The following is a 24,492-nucleotide window of genomic DNA, read 5'->3' as shown; positions in this document are numbered from 1 at the left end:
TGGCGTGTGTGGCAGTGAGTGGCAAAGGCCGTCACCTGGGAGAACGGGGATGGACGCCTAAAAGAGGATGTCGGAGCCAGTGCCACGTCTTCGGAGCTGGAGAGGTGGGGAGGAAACAGTAGCTCTAAGGGCTGGGGAACTGAGCAGCTGTCGCCAAGCATTATTGATTCCTTGAGAAAAATAACACACTTGGTGAACCCACAAGTTAATCCAACATGTGAATGTCAGAGGCCACCTTGGGACGTGGAGACAGCCCCTCTTCGCTGCAGCCAGAGGGTAGAAGGACATGAAGAAGAGACAGGGGCTTAAGCAAACCATGACAGAGCCCCAGCCAAGCTGAGTTCTCAACCTAGACTCTTACATCACAGTCAGGGCCCCCCATGGCCAAGGAGTGGGATCCTGAGACGTGGGGTGGGACCATCTAGGTGGACGCGCTTGAGCTCCTTCAACCCCAGACTCCCTCCAACCTTCTCTCAGCCTGCAGAAGCGGCCTGCTCCCCCAGTAAGTGATGGCAGCCCCACGTCCATGAGAAGTTTGCACAGATCTCAAATATCATCTCCTAAGATGGTTTGCCCTCCTCCAGATCTGTTCCCATCTCCCCTGCTGGCGCCACACCCAAAACTATGGTCATATTTCAGCAGAGACCAACTGGGGAGCTGCTGAGCCTGCTAGTGGAGGCTGGACAACCTAGCAGCTGGGGTGGATCCCGAGGAGGGGGGCTGCAAAGTTGGACAAAAGGGAGAGCCCGTCCCTGCAGGGGCCATCTCCATGGCACAGGGGGACCCCTGGAGATGACTCGAGTATGCGTCTGGCATGGCCCTTGGAAGATTGGGAATCTTTTATTCTAAAAACACTATAGCTTTAGATTTTATGTTGGGTCTATGATAGATCTCAAGTTAAGTTTTTTGTAAGGTTTGAGTTTGGCGTCGAGGTTAAATTTTTCCCATGTAGATAGATATTCAGTTGTTGTAGCACTATCTGTTGAAAAAAAATTTTTCCTTCTCTGTTCCATTACTTTGGCACCTCTTTGAAGATTAAATGACTGTAAAAGTGTGAGTCTGTTTCTAGCTTTCCACTCTGTTCCACTGATCTATTTATTGATCCTTTTTGTGAGTAGCCCAGTGTCTTGATTACAGGAGCCTCACAGAAAATTTTGAAGTGAAAAAGCAAAGTCCTCCGATTTTGTTCTTGCTTTGGATACTCCAGGCCCTTTGCATTTCCTTAAAGTATTAGAATCATCTTGCTAATTTCCACAAGAAAAGCCTAGGGGGATTGCATTTCAAAAAAAAAAAGATCATAAGAGAATCAGAAAAAAAAACTTATAAATGAATGTTCATTGCAGAATTATGCAATTTAGTTAAAAAATGGAAGTAACACAAATGTCCACCATCAAATGGATGGATAAAGAAAATATGGTCTCTTCATACAAAGGAATATTAATTCAGCCATAAGAAGAAATGAAGTACATGCTACAGCATGGGTGAACCTTTAAAACATTATGCCAAGTGAAAGAAGCCAGTCACAAAGTTCTACATTATATGATTCCATTTATGCAAAATGTCCAGAATAGGCAAATGTATAGAAAGAGAAAAGAAATCAGTGGGTGCTTAGGGCTGGGGGTGGGGGGCAGGGTGCAGAATGGAGAGATTGGGGCATGATGGTTAATAAGTACACAATATTTGGGGGGGATGTTCTAAAATTGATTGTGATGACGGTTTCACAGCTCTGTGAATATACTAAGAAGCATCAAATGGTACATTTTATGTGGGTGAATTGCATGTTACGTAAATTATATCTTGAATGTATCTCGATAAATTATATCTTGATAAAAATATATCTGTTACCAAAAAAATACAACAAACTGGTTGGAACATGGTGAGTGATGGTGATGCTATCACAAACGTAACCAAGAAAGAGCCTCAATTTTCAGCCGCTGTGCCAGAGGTGTTATGTTAATCAGAGCAGTTTAATACAGGTTTGGGTATGTAGCATGGAGCTATTGATCTGGCAAATATGTTCATTTCCTTATCGTCAGAGAGAGGATCAGAGGCGGTTTGCCCTTACATAGGATGGACAACAGTAAACATTCACGGTCCCATCCCCGGCTTCTGTTCTCTCTCCGTCCTAACACAGCCCAAGGTTTCCTAGACTATCTGCATACTCCACAGACTGTGACAGTTGGGCCCACGACACTGCTGACATCGTCTTCACCGGAGCACCATATTCTCTAGATGCCTGGTGTGCCGGTTCGGTGTATTATGTCCCCCAAAATGCCATTATCTTTGATGTAATCTTGAGTGGGCAGACGTATCAGTGTTGATTAGATTATAATTTTTTTAGTGTTTCCATGGAGATGTGCCCCACCCAACTGTGGGTGATAACTCTGATTGGATAATTTCCATGGAGGTGTGGCCCCACCCATTCAGCTTAGGCCTTGATTGGTTTATTAGAGCACTATATAACCTCAGACAGAAGGAGCGAGCTTGCTACAGCCAAGAGGGACACTCTGAAGAATGCACAGGAGCTGAGAGAGGAGCTGCAGATGAGAGACAGTTTGGAGATGGCCGTTGAAAGCAGACTCTTGCTCTGGAGAAGCTAAGAGAAGACAAACAAACCAAGAGCAACTAAGTGTGACATTTTGAAGAGGAGCAAGCTTGCTAGACAGGAACGTCCTGGGAGAAAGCCATTTTGAGACCAGAACTTTGGAGCAGATGTCAGCCACGTGCCTTCCCAGCTAACAGAGGTTTTCCGGACACCATGGGCCATCCTCCAGTGAGGGTACCCAGTTGCTGATGTGTTACCTTGGACACTTTATGGCCTTAAGACTGGAACTGTGCAACCAAATAAACCCCCTTTATAAAAGCCAGTCCATCTCTGGTGTTTTGAATTCTGGCAGCATTAGCAAACTAGAACACCCAGGAAGACACAAGTTTTTCAGGGCGTGGGAGAGAAACTTGCACAGATCCAAGCACCTGCCACGTAAGTGAGACGTCTAGGGAATGCTGGGCATCTCAGTTTGACAGGGCTGCTGTGACAAATGCCACTCACTGGCTGGCTTAACAACAGGAAGTTATTGCCTCGTGGTTTCGGAGACCGGAATTCCAAAATCAAGATGGCGTCGGTAGGGTCAGGATTTCTCTGTGAATCCCGTAGCGTTTTGGCACCGGCTCGCTGCAATCATTGGGATCCTTGGCTTCCATCTCTGCCTCCTGTCACAAGGCCAGCTCTCTCTCCTCGGGTCTGCTCTTCGGTTTCTTCTGACTTCTGGCTCTGGGCTCCTCCCTGTGGATTTCTCTCTATATGTCCCCAGTAAACATGGATTGGTTCATTTGTCCACACCTTAATTAACAATATCTTGGACAGGTCCTATTTACAGTGGGTTCACACTCACACGGGCACGGATTAAGACGAAGAAGGAGTCTTTGTTGGGGAACGTAACTCAGTCAACCACACTGGGATACCCCTCCCGAGTCAAGGGCACCCCCCGTGCCCTCCACCACTTGGGAGGCCTCTTTGGGTTTTGGAGGCAGCGTGTTCAGCTCTTGAGGACACTGCCATGCGCCATTGGCTGGGTGCTGCAGAAGGATGCCAGCTTAGAGTAGAGCTCCAAGCAAGGAGGGGATCGGTGTCGGGTCCAGCTGCGATGCAAGCAGCCCTGAGCTTGTGCCCGATGACCCACCGAGGCTGTGGACAAGTCTGCAGCTGAGAAGGATTTCATGTCGTGCCTCCGGAAGGTTCCAGAAGGAGGGTCGCTTTGCACCAGCCCCTCTCTCTCAGCTCAAAGGCATGGGCCAGGGGAGAGCTTCCAATGAACAGAGCTTCCGGGATATCCCTGTCTCCCACGTGGGGTGGGAGAGGCATGGCTGAGCTAATGGATATATGGAAACCTGGGAGTTAGCAAATGGTTCAGCTTGTGGGTTCTGGGACCTGGACAGAGCAAGATGACAAGACTGGAGAGAAGAAAGCCGGGGAGGGGGCATCTGAAAAGCCAGTGATGAAGGGGGCACCTGTTTCCAGCCTGGAGCATGTGGGCTCCCACCTAGGGGTGGGGTAGGGGGCTCCGTCCCTGTCACTCTCAGGGACTGACTTGGGGAATTTGTGTTTTCCATCCTCTGGGTCCCAGGGGCCCAAGGTCACCGTGAGTGTGCTATGACACCACCACAGCCTGAGGCGGACGCGGCATGGTGTCCAGGAGCTCAGACCCCCAGTGGTGAGGATACCAACCAACCACACCGGTGAGCCAGCTGGACCGGCCCCAGTGCCACCACAAGAGAAGGATCTAGAAAGGGTGGAGGGAGGTGGAGAGGGCAATTCCTAGTTCCAGCCTCCAAACCAACGTAAGCAGCCAGGGGATGCTGTTTGTCCCACTCACTTAGAAATGTGTATTTTTCCCCAGAAATCATGGCCAACCAGAATGCTGGAGAAGGGTCTGAATTTTGGATGCAGGGTTTGAGTTTGATTGAGAAGCACACAGGGCTGAGCGCAGGGTGGGGCTGGGGGCATAGGGTGAGGTCAAGACTGCTGGCCCCACCCGGAGCCCCCCAGCACCCTCAGATGTGAGTGTCGGTCAATGATGCCCCCTGCCCCCTTGAATCTGGGCTGTGGGAAAAGGACCCTGATGTTCTTAGGGTCTCGACTGTTGAACCCCAAGATCCTTGGGTCCTTGGAGCACTTTTCTTTGTTTCATGGGTGGATGAAGCACCCCGCGTCTCTGTCTAAGGACTGAACAAAAGGTTCTGCTGTCAGATCACTGGCTTTGTCTTCATACCATGTTTTCTGTATTTGATCTTTGTCCCAAACCCATTTCTTAACTGAAGAATCATTTGTCATCTGGAGAGCCTGGGGATGAGATCCGGTTTTCCTTTCAAATGTAATAAGCTCTGGCTTCTTTTAACTTAATTGAATTTTTAAAAAATTAACATGCAGTAAATGTGACTCTCTTCTTTTTATTCAGGCGACATACATATGACCTAAAAATGTCCCAAGTTAACCACTTTTGAGTATACAATTCAGTGATGTTAATTTACCAGCCTCTGTGTTAACACATGTATAATTCATGTAACCATCGCCACAATCAAAATATGGAACATTTTCATCTCCAGAAGACTCCCTCACCCTGCCCCCCACTATTCTGTTTGCCATCACTATAATTTTGCCTTTTCCAGAATGTGATATAAATGGAATTACACAGCATGTTTTCTTGGGGACTAGCTTCCGTCTCTTGGCCTTGTGTCCATGATTCATCCATGTTGATGCACATGTCTCTATCAGTTTGGGCTCCTCAATAGTTCCTTCCTTTTAATTGCTGAGTAGGGGTCCACAGTCTGGGTGGCCCATAGTCTGTTTATCCATGCACCCGTCGATGGACATTTGGGTCGTTTCCAAGCTTTGGTGATTATACATAGAGCTACTCCAATCTTGTGTGTACAGCTTTTTGTGTGGATAGAAGTTTTCATTTCTTTGGGGTAAATACTCAGGAGCGGCATTTGTTCCTGGCTCATACAGTAAGTGTATGTTTAATTTTATAATCTGCCTTATTTAGGGTCGGCAGTTTGCTCTTCTGCTCAGTTCTCTCCACTCATTTTATCACAGGAAACTAGAAGTCAACCGGTACCTTCAAACTCTGCCTGGAAAGCTTAGCTAAGTCATCTCTTTCATTGGGTGCAGTTTCTATATCCTATTCCTCTACAGGTGACGGTGTTGCTAAACTTTCTGCCCCTGCCTCACAACGGTGTCCTTTTCCCCATCTTCCAAGAACATTTTTCTTGCTTTCCTCTAAGTCCTCATCTTGGCCTCAGCAAGGCCCTTCCAGCTCCCTTCCTCTGCCTGGCCCCAGAGCCAACGTCACATGATGCAGCTTTTGAGTTGAGAGCACCCCACTTCTGGTACCAAATCTGGTCCTGGTGTATCTAGAGCTGCGTAAGAAACCCACCTCAAATCTGGAGGTACGTGCTGGACGCTGGCTGTCGGCTACTTCGGCTGGGGCTTTTGGTGGGAACAGCTATTCATCTCATGGCATGGTGGCTGGGTTCTGAGAGCAAACATCCTGAGGGAAAGAAAGAGAGAGAGAGACGGAGGGACAGGGGGAGAGAGGGAGGGGGGAGAGAGAGGAAGCAGCTCTGTCACCCAGCCATATACCCTAGCTTTGGAAGTCACAAGGTGTCACTTTGGCTGTGTCCTGATGGTTAGAAGTGAGTCAACAAGACCAGTGCATGGCCAAGGAGAAAGGAATTAGACTCCGATTCTTGAAGGGAGGAGTGTCAAAGAATCTATGACATGTTCTAAAACCACCAAGATGGGAGAATGTCAGATAAGGAACAGGTTCATCCCTGACTTGGTGCCTGGAAGATGCTACCTGGTCACCCAGATGGAACAGTGGAGCCGGCTTCAGGAAGCACAATCCTGGAGCAGAGGCAGAGAGCAGGTTAGAGGTAAGGATTTGGGAGTCATTGTCACAAAGATGGTAGCCAAAGTCTGGAGGAGGTTGCCAAGGAACGGCCAGGGCTGGGAGGAGGAGCTCCCAGCAGACATTGTGGTGGCCTCCCTGACCACTGTCACTGCTGCCCCCTTCCTAGCCTGACTCTGACTTGGGTGGGTGGCCGAGCCCACGTGCCACCTCATCTAACGGATGAGCATGCCTGGGCATCATGGTTGGCTCAGGCACATGTGTGTGCCATGGTTCTGTGTGGGAGGTCTGCAGGAAGAGGTTCCCACAGTCATCCAAAGGGACATGTGGGAAGAGATGGGAGGTCTGGGGCTGCGGCAGCCATCCTGCAACCACGAGGCAGGTGGCTGGGAAAAGGAGGGCGGCTCACAGAGGAGACAGGCATCTCTGAGCTGCTGGATTGCCAAGCCTGGGGCACCCTCTTCTGGGACCTCATGGGACAGCAGTTGAGTCAGCAGCTCCTGCCCAGACGTTTCAGGAAGCTGAGGCCCCATCGCCAGTGAGAGAGGAGGTCTGGAGCCAAAGTGTGGTGGGATTGCGGGAGAAGGGGGGACAAATGAGGTTAGAGACCAACAGTTTGGGGGCCAGGGGATGGCGGGGGCCGGGTGGGTTCCCCCAGACTCGCTCACCCACCTCGGGAGGGCCGGGGAAGAGCCCCCACCGCAGTGACCGCAGGACGAGGGGCGTCGCGTTCCCCAAGGGGCTCCCTGCCAGCGGTCTGCCGGCTGCTGGTGGGACAGAAGCGCGGACACGCGAGCGCCGAGCCCCCCTGCGGGCCCTCCCGTCGCGGCCACATCACCCCACCCCGCGGCCGGCCCCCGCGCCCCGATGCGTGGCAGGCTCTCCCGGCCCGCGGCCGCCGGGGATTAGCGCGCACGTCGCGGGCGCGGGGATTAGCCCGCGTGGCCTCGGCGCCGGCCCGGGGATTACCGCGCGCTCCCCCGACGTATATATGCGGGCGGCGGCGCCGGGCTGGCGGCCGGGCGGGCATGGCTGCGGCGGCGGCGGCGGGGGGCGCGGCGAGCCGCGGGGGCCCCGGGCGGCCGTGCGCCTTCTCCATCGAGCACATCCTCTCCAGCCCGGCCGAGCGCAGCCCCGCGGCCCGCCCGAGCCCCACGCCGCGCTCCAGGGAGCCCGGGAGCCCCGCTGCGCCCGAGGCCGCGACTTGCGCCTGCTGCTGCTGCTGCGGCCGCGCCCCCCGCGGGTCCCCGGCGCCCGTCGTCGGGCCGGGGGAGTGGGCAGCGCGCCGGGCGCGGGCTCCGGGGCCCGCAGGCGCGCGGCTGCCGTGGCCGCTGAGGCTGGGGCTGGGGCCCGCGGGGGCCCCGCTGCCCGCGCCGTCAGGGGAGCCCGGGGCGCTGCCCGGCGTGGCGGTGGCCGTGACCGTGGGCGGCCCGGGCCCGCAGCGGCGCACGCGGCGCCACCGCACCATCTTCAGCGAGGAGCAGCTGCAGGCCCTGGAGGCGCTCTTCGTGCAGAACCAGTACCCCGACGTGGGCACCCGCGAGCGCCTGGCCGGGCGCATCCGCCTGCGGGAGGAGCGCGTGGAGGTGGGTGCCCGCGGCCTACGGAGGGGCCCGGCACAGGCCTTCTCTCCCTCCCTTCTTTCCTTCCTCCCTTCCTTCTTTCCGCCCTCCGCCCCTCCCGTCCCTCCCTCCTTTCCTGAGCCCGGCCTGGGCGCGCTGGAGGAGGGAGGCGCGGCAGGACGCGCGGGCCGGGAAGGTGTCGCTGGCGCTAGCGGGGAGAGGTGGTGAGGCTGGTTTTCATTTCCTTTGTTTTGAACTTTTCTTTTTCCCTTTTTCCTGGTGCGCGCTGGTGTTCCCGCACTTGGGGATCTCAGCAGAGCGCGCGGAGCGGCGGAAGGGGGCGAAGGGCCGGGCGACCCGGGGTCCCCGGCCCCCGCGCAGGCAGCCCTCTTTCCCCCTCCCAGGTCTGGTTCAAGAACCGCCGGGCCAAGTGGCGACACCAGAAGCGTGCGTCGGCGGCCGCGAGGCTCCTGCCCGGAGCCAAGAAGCCCCCCAAGGAGAGCTGCTGAGGATTCTGGGGTTCACTCCTGGCCGGGCTTGGCCGCGCGTCCTGCAGGGGCGGCTGGGAGAGAGGACAGACTTACCCGAGGAGGAGCCGGGAGAGGACGCAGATACCTCTCCGTCCCCAGAGTTGCCTGAGTCCTGGGCGCAGAGCCCCTTGGCGCGTTTGGGAAGGCAGGGAAGGCACGGCTTCTGGGGGCGCCCCCCGGAGTCACTAACTCCACCCCAGGAATGGAATCACCCCCTTACCAAAACGACCAACCGGTGGCATCTCCTTCCCATGTCCGGAAGGGGAGCCCCCCTTGACTGGAGCCCCCCTGGCCTGCAGGGGGTGAATGCAGTGGTCCTGGCCTTGCTCACCGGTCCTACATGGGGCCTGGGGGGCCCAGAGCTGTAGAATAAGAAGTGTGGGGGGTGTGATCCCCAGACGCCCCCTCGCCAGCCCCTTCCTCTGGGAGCCTCATGCTGACATGAGAAATAAATAAGCAGCCCACAGTCCCAAGTGTGCCGGGGGCTTGGCTTCCACACCCAGCTGCCACCCTTCCCCCTTTTCCTTCCCCAGGATGGGGGGGGGGGCCGGGTGAGCACGAGGTACAGAGGATTGGGGGGTTGCCTGGGTGTTGCTGACCCCTTGGCTGGCACCCCTCGGGGGAGGGGTTTCTAGGGTGTGGTGTGTGCCTCGCTCACAGCAGTCAAGCCCTGCCACCCCAGAGTGGGGCAAGAGGAGGTTGGGTTGGGGGGGCAGCCCACCCAGCACCCTCCCGTCCTGCTCCCAGGGTGACGAGCAGCGTGGAAACAAGACTTCGGTACCCCCAGAGGCATCTCGCAGCCCTGTCGTGTGGCTGGGGGATCTTGCGCTGTCGCCTGGAAAGAATGGGTGGGATAGGGGTGTCCTCTGGCAGGAGACAATCCATCCTTAAAACGTGCGGAAGCTGAGGCTGCAGCTTCTGGAGACACTCCAGGCGGCCTGCCCGGGTGACGGCAGGCTGGCACGGTGGTGGCCCCAGCTCTGCCTGGTGCCTCCGGGACAGGCAACTCATGCCTATGTTCTCCCTCCGGCTCTCACGAAGCTATCCCTTGGACTCCTGACCTGGCCTTGGAGACAGCACCATCTGACTGGGTTCTGGGCCCCTTGACCTCCCTGGTTTGATGCCATCTGTCATGTGGAGGACGGGGCTGGCCCAAGGTGACGTTTCAGGGGTTTCTCTCCTTCCTCTCTACAGCTGCCCTTTTCCCAGCTCATCTCCCCCACCTGACTGCCATACAGGGTCCTCAGGCCGTGGCTCAGTGCTGCACACGCCCCTCTCGCCTCCATTCTCTCCCACCCTTGGGCTCTGATTTTCATCTCTCTGCCAGCCCAGTCCTCTCCCCAAGCTGGACATTCATGTCCAGCTGTCCCTCTTGACCATCCCTCATGGAAGCCTGCAGGCTCCTCAGGGTTGCCTTATCCAAGAGGAGCTTTGTGCTGTCCAAACCAGCCCTTCTCTCCCTCACCCACCATCCCCAGGCCCACAGCTTTTACCTCCAAATAATCCCAGAATTGATCCTCTTTCCAGCTTCAACTGCACCAACCTGCTGTGAACCTCTGTCATCGATCACGTTGACAATTGCAGCCACCTGCACCCTCTCCCACACGTCTGTAATTCATTCTTCATCAAAGCCAGAGCTAAGTTCTGACCGTGCCTCTCTTCTGCCTACAGTCCTCCAAAATAAAGACATTGCTCCTAAAATAAAGACAAAATTCCTCACACTGGCCGTGCCCCTCTGGACTGGTCTCACACCCCACTCGTCTTGCGCTCTGTGTTTATCCAGAAGTCTTTGGCGCTTGCCCTTTGTGCAACCTCCTTCCTCTTCAATGCCTGTTCATCCTTCAGATCTGCAGTCACTTCCAGCCCAGGAGAACTTCCCCTGATCTCCCCTGTAGATCACACTCCCCAAGCGCAGGCTCCTTGCACTTGTCAGCCCTGCAATTTTACACCTGTCCGTGTGATGATCTAACTGTCCGTCTTCCCCCTGGACTGTCAGCCTTGGGAGAAGCAGGAGCCATCGAAGTGGAGCCCCCAGCGAGTGAAGGATGGAGCAGAATTGTACAAAAATTGTTCTGGGGCATAATTTGTTTGTTTGGTGTAATGCACAACTTCTTTGGGGAAGAAATGATCATTCGTGATAAATGCTTAGGCAACTTGCTGGTCTAATTCTTTATTGAAACACCATCTTTTCCTTTTTTGTTCTTTCTTTTGTTAGATAACTGTCAATTGTTTTAGGATACTTTTTTTTACGTAAAGTTTGAATTAAAACTTGGAAAGGCATCTATAACCAAATTTCCCTAAGAGTGTGTTTTGTTAACGTCTAAGTACGCGCAGTGATTATTTGCGGGAAATTGGCATCCCGCGTCTTTGCCCTTACGCAGCGCTGGAATTTTTTCACTGTGAGCGTGAATGACACTTCCCCACCGCCTCCACAGCGCCACCTGGTGTCTGCCGCCGAGACGCGCACCACCAGCGCGGCGCGGGGCAAAACCACAACTCCCCTAAGGCGCCGCTCCTTGGCGACGTCATTACGGAGCGCGGGCCGGCCTCCGACGCGCAGCTCCCTCATTGGCCGTCCGTGGGGGGCGCCTGCGCACTGAGCGCAGTCCCGCCCCTTCCCAAGCCCGTAGCGCGCCTGCGCCGCCCGGGCGCTTCTGGGATAGCGATGGAGACCCCGGGCGCTTCGGCCGGGCCTTTGTTGCTCCCGGAGGCGCCCGGGCCCCGCAGGAAGCGGGCAGCGGGGGCGGCGGAGGCCGTGACGGGCAAGCAGCGGGTGCTGGACGAGGAGGAGTACATCGAGGTGCGACCTGCGTGCGGACGCCGGCGACCTCCGGGTCTTAGGGGGGCTCGCCCCTGCGGCCCCTCCTCTCGGCCGTGGCTCCCCAGTCTCCTCGCGGGGGTCGAGCGGCCTGGTCCCGGCCCCGGGAGCCGAGGGAAGCCCTAAGGGGCGAGCAGACACGGGGCACAGAGATGTGTGATGAGAGAGGCGCTGCCAGCGTCGCCCGGGGGCAGAGGGGGCAGGTTGGTCCATTCGGGGTGGAGCTCAGAGAAGGAAGATTTGTTAAAGCGCGGGAAGGAGTCTGACAGACGCGGGGGGGTGGTGGCGGAGAGGGTTTTCTAGAGAGCGACACGGGCGATTGCAAAGGCTAGGGCTCCTGGAAATGGGCTGCACCGCCGAGTGCGTGGGCCTCTGACGACACCTCCGAGCGGGAGTCGGTCCTACTGCGAACACGTAGACGGAGGAGCTGGCGCGGGGAGCGGAGGAAGCCAGTTCGGTTATAGGTCTGCTAAATTGGGGATGCCTCTGAGGTATATAGCAGGTGTGCAGGTGTGGAGGTGCAGACTAAAGAATCTGACGTCGCGGCAGTGGTGTGAGTTATGGGTTGACTGAAGTCACCCAGGAAAAGCGTTTGGATTGGAAGGTTTCTCCTGGTGGCATCACCCATGTTGGACCTGCTGGTGTGGAGGTGGAGCCAGCAAAGGAGAACAAGAATGACCAGTTAGTGAGGGGAGCGGGAAGGGTTTTGTGGAATTTGGAGGAGAGTTTATTAGGGTTGGATGTTGTAGCCAGGGCAATAGCATGTCTGCTGGTGGACTGAGGCAGGGCACCCAGAGGGTGGCTCTGATTTTTGTCATCATCTCACCTGATAGGGCCTCCAGACAGTCATCCAGAGGGATTTTTTTCCCGACGTGGAGAAGCTACAGGCACAGAAAGAATACCTGGAGGCTGAGGAAAATGGAGATCTGGAGCGCATGCGCCAGATCGCCATCAAGTTTGGCTCTGCTCTGGGCAAGATGTCCCGAGAGCCCCCGCCGCCCTGTAAGAGGATGCTGGGGGTGGCAGAGAGGGGAAAGGCCGTTGTGCTCTTGCCAGGCTCTCTCTAATCCCTGCCTCCTCTCATCCCCCAGATGTGACTCCAGCCACATTTGAGACCCCTGAGGTGCACACAGGCCCCGGAACAGGGGGTATCAAGCCCCGGGGCCGGGGCCGAGGGCTGGAGGAAGGTGAGTGAGTGTTTGCTTGCAGTCACACAGTGGACTGACCAGGGGTTCTCACCCTGTCAGGTCCTCAGGAGTGGCCTGAGACATTGAGGGATCTCTTTGCCTAGAAGGCAACTTGTGGGGTCAAAGAGCACTGGTCCAGGAGACCAAAAGTTCTAGGTCACGCTGACAAACGCAGGTCCGTTCTCTGAGCCTGTGGCTATCCTGTGTAGAGTGGGAATAACACTGGCTCCGCATCGGGTTGCTCATTGTGTTGGTAGATGGCTGTGCGTGCAGCTTGCTGTGTGGACTGTTTGCTGGGTGGGCTGCTCCCCGCAACTGCTCGCCACATGCAGAGCTGCTTCCATGGGAGCCCCAGGCCCCTCTGCAGCAGTCATGTCTCCCCAGTTACTGCCCGCTCGCTGCTTCTCCATTAGCTCTCTGCCCAGACGGTGCCCTCCAAGAAAGCTTTTCCTGACTGCCCAGTGTCAAGTAACGGCACTTTTGCCTCCCTGCCTTCCCCACGCCCCCACAACCTAGTGTAGAATATAGCATTAAAGAAAGCATTTTTATCTGTTTATTGTTCGTGTCTCTAACATCCCCTCCGGAGAGCAGGGACTCGGTCTCGCATCCCTTTGCCTCCTCAGCATGCAGAACGGTGCGTTTGGTGTGCTATAGTGTTGAAGAAACACGTGTGGATGAACAAATGAGCTGTCGTCTTCCGCACAGTTACTGAGGTGTAAGACGTGCAGGTGTACGTGGTATATTCCACCTTTACCGGGGGATTTTCTTAGAGAAGAGCCTTTGAGTGCTGTCTGACCTCAGAACTTTGAAGATGGCAAGCTTCTCAGCACGCAGAAGCATGCCATTGGGACTTTGTCACATTCAGTTAATCTTGTCACGGGTAGGATGTCATTGTGCTCGCAGGTGGGTGGATGTCATTTTCTGCTGGGTTCCAGTCTCTAAGGTGCCGTGCCCACATGGGTGCCCCGGGGATTCATGCCAGTGTCGCTGCCTCTGCGCCATAGCCCAGCTCTTCTTCCATCTACACGGTCTGTTGGGTCGTGTCCTTGGGGCTTGGTTCTCTATCTGAATCGTGGCACCTGAGTCGGGGGTGGGGGGTGTCAGATCCTAGACACTTAAGTTTCACCCAGCTAAGTGGTAGGTGCCATCATCATTCTTGAATACAGACGAGGAAATCGAGGCTTGGGAAGGCAGTGACTTCTGCGGGTCTCAGAGGGGATGGTGATGGAGGGGGCTTTGAGTCCTCATGTCTTTGACTCCAAGTCTTGAACTTGTAACCGCTGTGCTCTATGCACGGTCTCATACGAAGTAGGTGTTCAGAACTCGGTCTCACACGAAGTAGGTGTTCAGAACTCACTACAATAGGAAGAGAAGGGTCACCTGCTGTGTGACCTCAGCAAGGAGCTGCTTTTGGGGATGGGGGCGGGGGTTGTGACTCCGTGCGTGTGAGGCCCTGTCTGGACCGCTGGGTCATGTGGGGTCGCTGCCTTTGGGGCTTGCTGGCAGTTGGGAGACTTAGGTGACAGCAGTGCTCGTAGCACAGGTGAGAAGGGAGGAGGGGTCGGGATAAAGAGACCCTGGGGAGGGAGAAGGGCCCTGCTCTGGGAGGCCCCGGTAGATTCCGTAGCAGTGGGGACTCTGGAGGCAGATCTTGCAGGGCTGGGGCTGTTTGGGTGGGGAGGAGCCTGCTGGGATCCCATCAGCCCTGCTGGAAAGCCCGTTTACGTTCCTTTCTGTTCTGAATCAGGTCGCTTGCTTCACTGGGCATTCGGCAGACCAGGAGAGCTGGCTGGGGCACTGGGGGCGATCCCAGCGGGGCGTCCTCTGGCGGGGTGGGCTCCCACAGATAAACTCGGGAACAGGGGTTGGGGTGGGCGCTCCGGCCCTCCTTGCAGGGCGGTGTGATTCCTGGGACGGATGAGCCGGCTGTACATGCCATCGATGGTGCCGTGTTCCCCCCTCCGGCCCCTGAGCAGGAGACGCTGGAGAGGAGGAGGGGAAGGAGCCGCTGCCCAGCCTGGACGTCTTCCTGAGCCGCTACACGAGCGAGGACAACGCCTCTTTCCAGGAGGTCATGGAGGTGGCCAAGGAGAAGAGCCGGGCACGCCACGCCTGGCTGTACCAGGCCGAGGAGGAGTTCGAGAAGGTGTCCCTGGGCGTTGGGGCATAGGCACCCTCTCTCGGGGGTGGGGAGTCTCGGGGCCAGCGGTGCAGTTCCGGGGGCCTCTGACCCTGTCTTCCCCACGCGGTTGCAGAGGCAGAAGGATAACCTCATGCTCCCGTCGGCAGAGCACCAGGCCATCGAGAGCAGCCAGGCCGGAGTGGAGACCTGGAAGTACAAGGCCAAGAACTCCCTCATGTACTACCCCGAGGGTGAGTGGGCACCGCCGCGTGGGGAGGCGTGTGCGGCCGTTGGGGGTGGCGTGTGCTCTGGCCTTTGGCTTTCTGGGCCTCGGCCGCCTCGGTCCCGGTCTGCCTCGGGAGGGGGCGGCTGGCTCCGGGTGAGGTCGGCGAGGGAGCGGGGCCCTCCCCAGCTCGCCCGGGCCCCGTGGCTGCGGCGTCTGAGCAGTCCGATGCCTCGGCTCGCCTGGGGTGACTCGGCCGAGGGGAAGGGCGTTGCTCCTCTCCCACAGGCTGCCGCCCCCCGACGCCCGCTGCCGCCTCTGCCCGCCCCGCCAGGCGTCCCTGACGAGGAGCAGCTGTTCAGGAAGCCGCGGCAGGTGGTGCACGGGAACACCCGCTTCCTCAGGGATCCCTTCAGCCAGGCCCTGAGCCGGTCCCAGCTGCAGCAGGCGGCCGCCCTCAACGCACAGGTGCGCGCCGGGGCCAGCGTGGCCGCGGGAGCCCAGGACTCGGGCCAGGGGCTGGGGGGCTGGAGGCAGTCCACGGGGGGCCATTCCGGAGACTCCAGAGCAGGGGCACCCCTGGTCAGCAGGCCCCTGCAGGAGCCTGGGGTCAGAAACCCCTGACAGTGGCCGATGGGGACTGGCCCCTGACCCGGGTGTGAGGACGGGGGCTCCTGGCTGGGAATGCCCCCCGACAGGCCCTCCAGGTCTTTAGTGGGGGTCTCCTTCCTTCTTCTCCGTCCCCAGGGGAGGAGGGGGTTGTTTCCAGGGTGCCCCTGTGTGTCTGCCTGTTGGCCAGCTTTGGGGGAGCAGGGGGTCCTTTGGCCTGCAGTGCCCTGGACCTCCACGTCCACCCCGGCGTGTCGTTCCAGCACAAACAGGGCAAGGTGGGCCCCGACGGCAAGGAGCTGATCCCCCAGGAGGCCCCCAGGGTGGGGGGATTTGGATTCGTCGCCACTCCTTCTCCTGCGCCCGGTGAGCGGTTGCCCGTGGGCTCCTTGGCGGGTGCCGGCCGCCCCTCACACATCCCAGGAAATTAGGGACCCGTCTCCCCCTCTGTAAAGGGGGTGGGTCAGCCTGCCCCCCAACCCCACCCGGCCTGCGATGTGGGCCCCCCATCCCCACCCGGCCCGCAGTGTGCCACCTTCCTTCCCCGCCTCCGCTTACTCAGACAGTGTCCATCTCCACACTCGCCCAGTCCTCAGCAGGGCGGAACCTGGGCCCGCTGTGACCCAGGGGTGTGGGCAGTCTGGAGCCCGAGCTGAGGGGTGCGGTGTGGTCAGGCCCCTCTGTATATCACAGCGAGGGGGGCTGCCTGGAGGGCTGCCAGTCGGGGCTCCTCGCCCACACAAGCTGCACAGAAGCCAGATCACGGTCCGCAGGCCGGACGCTGTGGGGACGCAATACTGTGCCCACCCTCCCGGCATGTCGCTGTCAGCCCTGGGGGCCCGCCCTGGTCTGGGTGCCTCTGTGTTGTAGCGGGAGGGATCCTCTGTGTGTGCTACCAACAAACAAATTCATGTGTCTGACCTCACACTGACCGTTCATGGGGGAGGAGCTGAGGCTCAGGCACGTGTGGGGGTGCCGTAGGCCGGCCAGGGTCCTGGGGGGTGGGGGGCCTGGAAGCACCCCAGGAGGCCCTGGGACCCCCAGCCCCCAGCCCTGTGCTTGGATGGAGCCTCACCCGCCCGGCCCCCCGAGCTGAGCCCCTTAGCTCCGGAGGTCTCTAAGTCCATGGGGGAGGCGAGGGGCTGAGCGGTGCCCCGCGTGGGGATCCTGGCCAGAGGCGGCTGTGACCGGCTCTCTCTGCAGGGGTGAATGAGTCCCCCCTCATGACCTGGGGTGAGGTCGAGAACACACCCCTGAGGGTGGAAGGATCAGAAACTCCCTACGTGGACAGGACGCCGGGGCCAGCCTTCAAGGTGCGTCACGGGGAGGGGGCCGCGGTGGTGGTGGGGTGGGGGTCTGTGTGGGGGGGTTCCCAAGGAGGCGACCCCGGCTCGCTTATTCCCGCACAGCTGGCTTATGGTCTGGGCTGCGGGCTGCAGGGGGATGGGAGCAGGGGCTGCTTGACGATGCAGGGGGGTCTCGGAGGTCCTAAGAATGCCCAGGCAGGGCCCAGAAACCATAGCGCTCCTTGGGGTGTGGTTTCTGTCCCGCAAGGCCAGCATGCTTGCCAAGGAGGCACTGTGCTCGCTGCAGAGCACGGGCGAGGACCTGCCCGGTGGTGAGGCTCAAACCCTGCATTGTCGGCCATGGGAGAGGGGAGGTGGCAGGGCCCGGAGCAGGCAAGGGAGGCCGCCTGGTAGGCCCGGCAGGCCTGAGTGCTGGCAGGAGGGTACATCGAGGGACCCCGAGTGCTTGCGGTGCCGGGGAGCTGGCAGCAGAGTGGTCTGTAGGAGTTGGGGTTGCCCAGCATGCCGGGGGCTGTGGGCAGGCAGGTCTGGCTCTGGAGTGTATCGGGCAGGGGAGGTGCTCCGGTCTGCAGGGAGCTGGCCGGGAAAACTGAGCAACTGGTGTGGTTTGGAAGGAAGAGAGTCCCCCAGAAGTTAGGAGCCCCTGGCCATGCTGACTACAGAGTGCCAAGAGAGCAGGAAGTAGGGGGCTGTGTTGCCGTGGCGGCAAGGCGGTGGACAGTGAGATCACCTGCTCTGAAAACCCGAAGGGGTCAAGTCTGAAAGTCTGGAATTAATAATCAACTATGAAGGTCCACTTAGGTGGCTGCAGGCCATCTTGAACAGTAACCAGTTTGAAATGCAGAGGAGAAGAGAAAACTCACTGTGGCAACATGGAATCTTAGAATAACAAGGAAAAATCTTAGCTTTTTTCAAGAAAACCACAAAATTTAGCACAGACGTTAGAAGAATGCTTTCTGGAGGGCAGGGCCCGAGGCTGGCTCCGTGGGTAGGGGTATGTGCATGTGCTGGCATGGAGTCTTTATGTACCCCAGAAAAGGCTGTGCTCTTTCAGTCCAGCCCTGTGGGTGCACACCTGTTGTGGGGGACCTTTTGATTAAGTTGTTTCCATGGAGATGTGACTCAGCCCATTCAGGGTGGCTCTTAGTCCTGTTACTGGAGTCCTTCATGAGGATAAAAGAAAAAGCCCAGAGAGGGTTTAGAGAAAAGCCCCAGAGAAGCTAAGGGAGGCCCCAGAGAAGCTTAGAGAGGCAGACCCTGAAGCCAGGAACTAAAAGCAACAAAAGGACCAGCAGACACCAGCCATGTGCGTTCCCACGTGACAGAGGAGCCCCAGATGCCAGCAGCCTGTCTTCAGAGAAGGTATCATCCTGTTGATGCCTTAATTTGGACATTTTCATGGCTTTAAAACTCTAAATTCGTAAGCTAATAAATCCCCACTGTTAAAACACCAACGCATTTCTGGTATATCGCATTCCGGCAGCTTTAGCAAACCCAAACGACTCCCCAGTGTGGCACTGCCCGTCGTTTCCCAGAGCAGCTCGTGGAGGCCGTGCATGACCAGACGAAACAGGGCAGGTTGTCAGCCGTGAGGGACGTGCAAATCCAAACCCCAGTGAGTCACCGTCTCACACCCACAGGGTGACCACTATTTTTCAAAAACCAGAAAGTAAGTATTGGCAGGGATGCAGAGAAATTGGAACTCTGGTGGTCCATTGGTGGGCATCACACGGCAGTTTTCAAAAAGTTAAATATAGAATTGCCATTTGACCCAGCCATCCCACTTCTAGGGATGTATATAGACCCAGAGATAGTGAAAACAAGGTCTCAAACATCCTTGTACACCAATATTCATAGTAGCATTATTCACAACAGCCAAAAGGTGGAAGGAACCCAGTTCCGCCGGCAAACGAGCAGAAAAACAAAATGTGGTCCATCTACGCGGGGGAACGTTACTTGGCCGTAAGAAGAGTGGAATTCTGGGATGTGCTGCCACGTGGAAGAGCCTTGGAAACCTGTGCTCAGCGAGATAAGCAGGACCCCGAAGGACAAATGTTGTATAAGGTCACTTAGGAGAGACGTCTAGGAATAGCAAATCCCCAGAGACAAAGGCACGTTAGAAGTCACCGGGGGAATGGAGGGGAGTGAAAAAGGAAAAGGGAAAAAAGCAGGGGCACAGGGCTTGGGACCAAGATTCTAAAATGTGTCTAGGACAGAAGGATGACCAAGAAAACCTTGAGAGAGAGTAACGAGGAGCCTGAGCTGCCCAAGTGAAAGCACGTCACGGGACCACGGATGTTTTAGATGCCCTCCTTTGCACCTGGAATCGCCGGGTCAGTAGAGAAGAGGAAAACTCTGAAAACCTCAGCCAGAATTGAGGGTGTGACAGACGGCAGTTCAGGTCTCGCCAGGGGGCAGAGGGTCTGGAGATACAGCAACCCAGATCCTTTGTACAGACGGTGTAACAAGTTCCGGAAAGCTGAAGACGTTACCTGTAAAACCAATAGCTAAAGCAATTAGGAGAAAATGTGGACTTGTGTTCATGGTGCTCTTCAAGTAGAAGGGACTTCCTCAAGGGACAAGCAGAGAAAGCGGGAGCTGGATGACGCTGCGTAAGATTACAGACCAAAGCATGGCGGAAAATGTGATGACTAAAAATAAAAGCAGACGTGATAAGGCTTATACTTGATGTAGATAAACTGCTTGTAAGTGGAAAGAAAGAGTTAAGCACCTTGTTAGAAAAATAGGCCAAGGACGCATAGGAGAGGTTATCAAAAGATACCCAGAGGGTCAGTAAACTCAGAAAGATGTTCACTGTGGAGATCAAGGGAAGCCAATTAAAACGACCTTCTTCTTCCCTGAAAGGCTGTCAGAGGCCCAGAGCTCAGCCGGCCTCGCCTTGAGAGGAGGGTGGGTAGGTGAGGAGAGCCGTGGCCACAGCAGGTGGACGGGCCAGGCTGGGTGGAGTGTGGTTTTCAGGGGAGGTGACCTGTTGGCATCGTGGGGACCACGGGGAAAAGGCCGGCGCCTCTGCAGCTGCTCTGTTGCATGAGGGGCAGTCAGGGTCCAGGCATGGGCCACCCACACTGTTGCCGCCTTGCAGATCTTGGAGCCGGGGCGCAGGGAGCGGCTGGGGCTGAAGATGGCCAACGAGGCCGCCGCCAAGAACCGGGCCAAGAAGCAGGAGGCTTTGCGGAGAGTGACAGAGAACCTGGCCAGGTGAGGGGCGGGCTTTCCCTGCCCGGGAGTGAGAGTGCAGGGTCTGCAGAGCCCAAGCGGGCGTGCGGGGCAGCAGCGAGGCCCCACCCTGTCCTTCCGTCCACATCCTTTGAGTCCTCAGCCCAGGGGGGCCACATGCTTCTGGGGCCCAGGGCGGCCTGGTGTGGGGGGCCTGGCCCGGCCTGACCTTCCCTTCTCTCGCCTCCCCCAGCCTCACCCCGAAAGGCCTGAGCCCGGCCATGTCCCCTGCCCTGCAGCGCCTGGTGAGCAGGACGGCCAGCAAGTACACTGACCGCGCCCTGCGGGCCAGCTACACACCGTCCCCCTCACGCCCCACCCACCTCAAGACCCCGGCTGGCGGGCCCCAGACCCCCACTGGCACCCCGGCCCCCGGCTCTGCCACGCGCACCCCGCTGAGCCAGGACCCAGCCTCCATCACGGACAACCTGCTGCAGCTCCCCGCCCGCCGCAAGGCCTCCGACTTCTTCTAGGGGCCGGCTGCAGGGCTGCGGCACCCGGGCACACACAGGACACACGTGCTCACCGCAGGGATGGAGCTCAGCGCGCAGCCAGAGGCGACTCGCCGTTTTCTATCACCCCTGTCCGGACGGTCATTAAAGGATGGCAGCACGATCTGGCAGGCGCCTTCCGTCCCCTGGACTGGCCGGGTCTGTGTCACTGTCTCAGGCTGCACGGGCCTCCCAGGGGAGGAGGCCGCGGCCATGGTTACCACCGCCAATTGCGGGGTCAGGGCAATGGCTCTCCCGCCACCTCTGTGTTCCTCGCCCAGACTGAGTTCACAGCAGGTCTGCCCCCCATGGACCCCCAAGTCTTTCTGTTCTTCCAGGGCAGGCTCGGAGACCCTTGGCAGTTGTGCCCTCAGTTTGGCAGGTCTGTAGCCCCGCGAGCGGGGCAAACAGTTGCCGGGACTGCTGGGGTCCCCTACCTGTGGCCTTGGCTGCACCTCTTTCCAGCTCCCAAGGCCAAGAAGAGTGGACCTGGGGAAGGTGGCTTTGTCTCCTGCCCCTCCCCTGCGCCAGGGCTCTGCCAAGTCACCTGCTGCAGCCCCCACCGTCCCCACCTGCCCGGGCCCTAGACAGCAGGAACCTGGGCCTTGGGGTCAGCAGGAGCGGGGCCAGGCCCCTGGCACCCCATCAGCAGGGCCCGAGCCAGGAGGCCTGGCCACTGCGGGTCCCCGATAGCCTGGTCGGCTGCTTCCAGTGCAGGGCAGAGGCCTGGCCCCCGGTGGAGCTGGGACCGAGGCTGTGGTTTGGCTCCCAAGGGGCTCTCTCCAGGCCTGACACGGGGTCACAGTTGGCCGTCTGGGTGACGGAGCCCACAGAAGCACAGCCAGCCCCTGCCCGGGTGGAGCCCGGCCAGCCCTGCGCCACGTCCTTGTTTCTGTCCCCCTGTCAGCCCACGGACCCCTCCGGAGGCCAGGCCGAGGACGCCATCTGCCATGGGACTGCCACTGGGCACCGCAGCTGCGCTCCTCGACCGGGACTCCTATAAGTTCCCAGGGGGCCAAGCCCCATGCACAGCCCGCAAGCCGCCAAGGGGGGACGTGGGGGTGCAGCCGACCAGGTGGAAGGTGCCGTCTCTGGTGCTTTTCCCCAGGGGCAGGCAGGCTCTGGCCCAGCGGAGCCCCCGGCTGGGTGGGTCAGACGGAGGGGGGGCACCTCACAGGGCACGTGCAGCGCTGGTGTGGGGAGCGTGCCGGGGGCAGGCACGGGCAGGGTCTGAGCTGGGGTGGAGCAGAGGGCTCAAGGACACAGGTCACCCACCTCGGACGGCCCCGGGAAAGGGGGGAGGAGGCCGCTGAGGGGTCCATCGTGGGAGAGTGGTGGGGCCAGTGCCTCTGCGGTGGTGGCACGAGTGGGCCCAGCCCTGTGGGCACCGGGGCTGGGATGCAGGTCCGAGGGAGGCCGTGTGGCTTCTCCGCTGCAGACCCAGGCCTCTCCCACGCCGCAGGGAGGGTGGGCGGCTGAGTCCCAGAGAAAAAGACTCCTCGGTGGGCACTGGTGAAGCTGTATATATTTTGCAGTTTATTTGGTGGTCAGTAATTAACGTCTCTGCTACTGAGTGGAAGAAAGCTAATAGAACGTAATCAAAATAGTGGTTTAATTGACGGATTTTACTTGTTCCTTGCACCCGTGCCTTCTTCATCTCCTACCTGCCCACGTGACGTGAGCGCACAGCACGCACCATGGCACCCGGGGCCCTTGCCACTGCTAGGTGCTCGCCTTCCCCACCTCGGCCCCAGGGGGGAGATGGTCTTTGGCCCTGGAGGGCTCGGCCAGCCTGTCCTCCACCCTGTCCTCGTTCTCGGGCACCACCAGCAGCCGGTGCTGGGTCTTGGCCCCCAGCTTGTGGTCGGGCTGCTGCTCGGCTCGCGAGCCCGGCCGGGCGTCCAGCTTGTAGTCGGCCCGGTACTTGCCCTCACCCTCCCGCTTGAGGGAACCAGAAGACAGGGCCTTGGGCTTGGGGGGCTGCAGCCAGCAGTGGCTGAGGATCTCGTCGATGTGCAGCCGCCGGTTGACGTCGGGCTGGAGCATGCGGTAGATGAGGTCCTTGCACTCGCCCGTGAGGTGCTTGGAGCGCGGGAAGTCGACGCGGTGCTCCTTCTGGATGCGCAGCATCTTCTTGATGTTGGAGTCGTCGTAAGGCATGGAGCCGCAGACCATGATGTAGAGGATCACGCCCAGGCTCCAGATGTCGTAGACCTTGGGCTGGTAGGGGATGCCCTGCAGCACCTCGGGGGCCGCGTACGCTGCCGACCCGCAGAAGGTCTTGCTCAGCGCCAGCCGCCCACTGTCGTCCCGCAGGCAGCGCTTGGAGAAGCCGAAGTCGGACAGCTTGATGTTGAAGTCCTTGTCCAGGAGGAGGTTCTCGCACTTGAGGTCCCGGTGCACGACGTCCCGGTCGTGGCAGTACTTGACGGCCGAGGAGAGCTGGCGGAACTTCTCGCGCGCGTCGTCCTCGTGCAGGGCCCCCCGGCACTTGATGAACTCGAGCAGGTCGCCCTGGACGCCGAGCTCCATGACGATGTAGATGCGCCCGTGCGACGTCTCGAAGATCTCGTAGGTCTTGATGATGGAGCGGTGGTTGACGGTGGCCAGGATGTCCATCTCCCGGGGCAGGAATCTCTCCACGAAGTCCGTGGGGGTCTTCTTGCGGTCGATGATCTTGACCGCCACGTTGAACTTGAGGCGCTCGGAGTAGGCCGACTTGACCTTGGCGTAGGAGCCCTTGCCGAGGTTGATGCCCACGATGTAACCCTTCTTCCTGAGGACCGCGGCATCGTCCATGGTGCCCGGAGCGGCCGGCGCGGCCGCCCTCTACATCCCCCCCCCACGCAGGCCAGTGGGCATCGGCCTCCTGGGCCCTGCGGGGAGTCCTCTGGGTGGGCTGGGCCCGGCGTGGAGGGGTGGAACGCTCGGCATTGTCCCTGGGTGACTTCAGCACGTGAAGTCATAAAGCCAGGCTGCTGGGAGCGGGCAGGGCCGGGGTGCCCAGGCCCCTGGAACCCGGCAGGAGCACCCGCTGCCCGCCTGCCAGGGTGGGCAGCAAAAGCAACGCCTCCCGAACCACGACCCCGGGGGAGGTGGCCCCGGGCCCCGTTTGGCCTCGCCACTCGGGAGTCCCCATCCCTCTGGGGTCCGTTGGGTGCAGCTGCTCCCGAGGGTTGGTGTCCTCACTGCTGGTTCCAGGGCCAGAGGACAGAAGCAGCTCCAGGGGGTGGGGGTGGGAGCCGGTGAGCTGGGCCCATGTGGGCACACCGTGGCTGGGTTCTGGGCGAGGGCAGGGCCTCGGTCTGGTGGACGGGTGCTGAGGCGTCCCGAGGAAGGGAGAGCCTGCAAGATCGGCACCAGCTTGCTCTGAGAATTCTGAGCGATCCGAGTGTCGGGTGAGGCGTGGAGGAAGAGGTAAGTGGGGGCTTTTCCCTGGGCGATGGGCAGCCATGGCCCAAGTTACCTTGGGAGGGGATCACTGGCAGTGAGGGTGGAGAGAACGGGCTCTGGGTGAGGTCGCAGGGGGCAGGACGGATCGGGGATCGGGGGTCAGGCCACGGGCAGGGGGAGGGCAAGTATAGGGAAGTGTGGTCACCCCGGGCCGGTGGGTGCGTGGGTGCTGGGGCCCAGGCTGGCGGCATCTGGAGCGTCACCTCTAGAGCCAGCACCTGGCTGAGGGTCCCAAATCGTGTACCATTGGGTCATCAGGGCTGGGGGGCCTCGTGCCCAAGGGAACCCCCACCCCACCCCCAGGGTGCCTGGGTTGGCACATCGTGGCTCTTGCACTTGGAAACAGCACGAACATCCTTTTTTGGGGGCCTGTATGCAGAATTTTCCTTTGGAAAACGTGGCCTCTGTGGGTACCGGGCCTCTCTCCTTGGCTCCGGCCTGGCTGCTGGGACAGGTGTGTGGGTGCCGGTGTCTAGGGGAGAGGGACGGTGGCCTGTTTCCCCGGGTAGTGAGGGGAGGCTGCAGAGGAAGTGACAGGGTGCCACA

General features: G+C 58.9%; 3 protein-coding genes across 4 annotated transcripts; 2 read left to right on the top strand and 1 right to left on the bottom strand.

Moving 5' to 3' along the window:
- The first annotated feature begins 4,182 nt into the window (after positions 1–4,182).
- GSC2 (goosecoid homeobox 2) lies at positions 4,183–8,516 on the top strand. The gene is made up of 4 exons (XM_037823481.1): positions 4,183–4,211; positions 6,790–6,945; positions 7,066–7,993; positions 8,374–8,516. The coding sequence occupies exons 1-4, from the start codon at positions 4,183–4,185 to the stop codon at positions 8,476–8,478; spliced, it is 1,218 nt and encodes a 405-aa protein (XP_037679409.1). The 3' UTR covers positions 8,479–8,516.
- Positions 8,517–11,157: 2,641 nt separating this feature from the next.
- ESS2 (ess-2 splicing factor homolog) lies at positions 11,158–22,099 on the top strand. 2 transcript variants are annotated; one of them, XM_037823638.1, is made up of 10 exons: positions 11,158–11,299; positions 12,151–12,319; positions 12,409–12,504; positions 14,481–14,650; positions 14,760–14,877; positions 15,184–15,317; positions 15,722–15,824; positions 16,662–16,771; positions 19,869–19,984; positions 20,196–22,099. In XM_037823638.1, the coding sequence occupies exons 1-10, from the start codon at positions 11,165–11,167 to the stop codon at positions 20,473–20,475; spliced, it is 1,431 nt and encodes a 476-aa protein (XP_037679566.1). In that variant the 5' UTR covers positions 11,158–11,164; the 3' UTR covers positions 20,476–22,099. The 2 variants fall into 2 exon arrangements, with proteins under 2 accessions (XP_037679566.1, XP_037679565.1); XM_037823637.1 differs by having other exon boundaries at positions 14,760–15,317.
- A 116-nt stretch (positions 22,100–22,215) lies between these two features.
- On the bottom strand, positions 22,216–23,292 carry TSSK2 (testis specific serine kinase 2). Its single transcript, XM_037823640.1, has one exon. It carries the CDS (start codon positions 23,290–23,292, stop codon positions 22,216–22,218), a length of 1,077 nt encoding a protein of 358 aa, XP_037679568.1.
- Positions 23,293–24,492: the final 1,200 nt, after the last annotated feature.

Source organism: Choloepus didactylus, assembly GCF_015220235.1.
Source record: "Choloepus didactylus isolate mChoDid1 chromosome 23 unlocalized genomic scaffold, mChoDid1.pri SUPER_23_unloc1, whole genome shotgun sequence".
NCBI lineage: Eukaryota > Metazoa > Chordata > Mammalia > Pilosa > Megalonychidae > Choloepus > Choloepus didactylus.
This window is presented reverse-complemented; position numbering and strand designations above follow the sequence as displayed.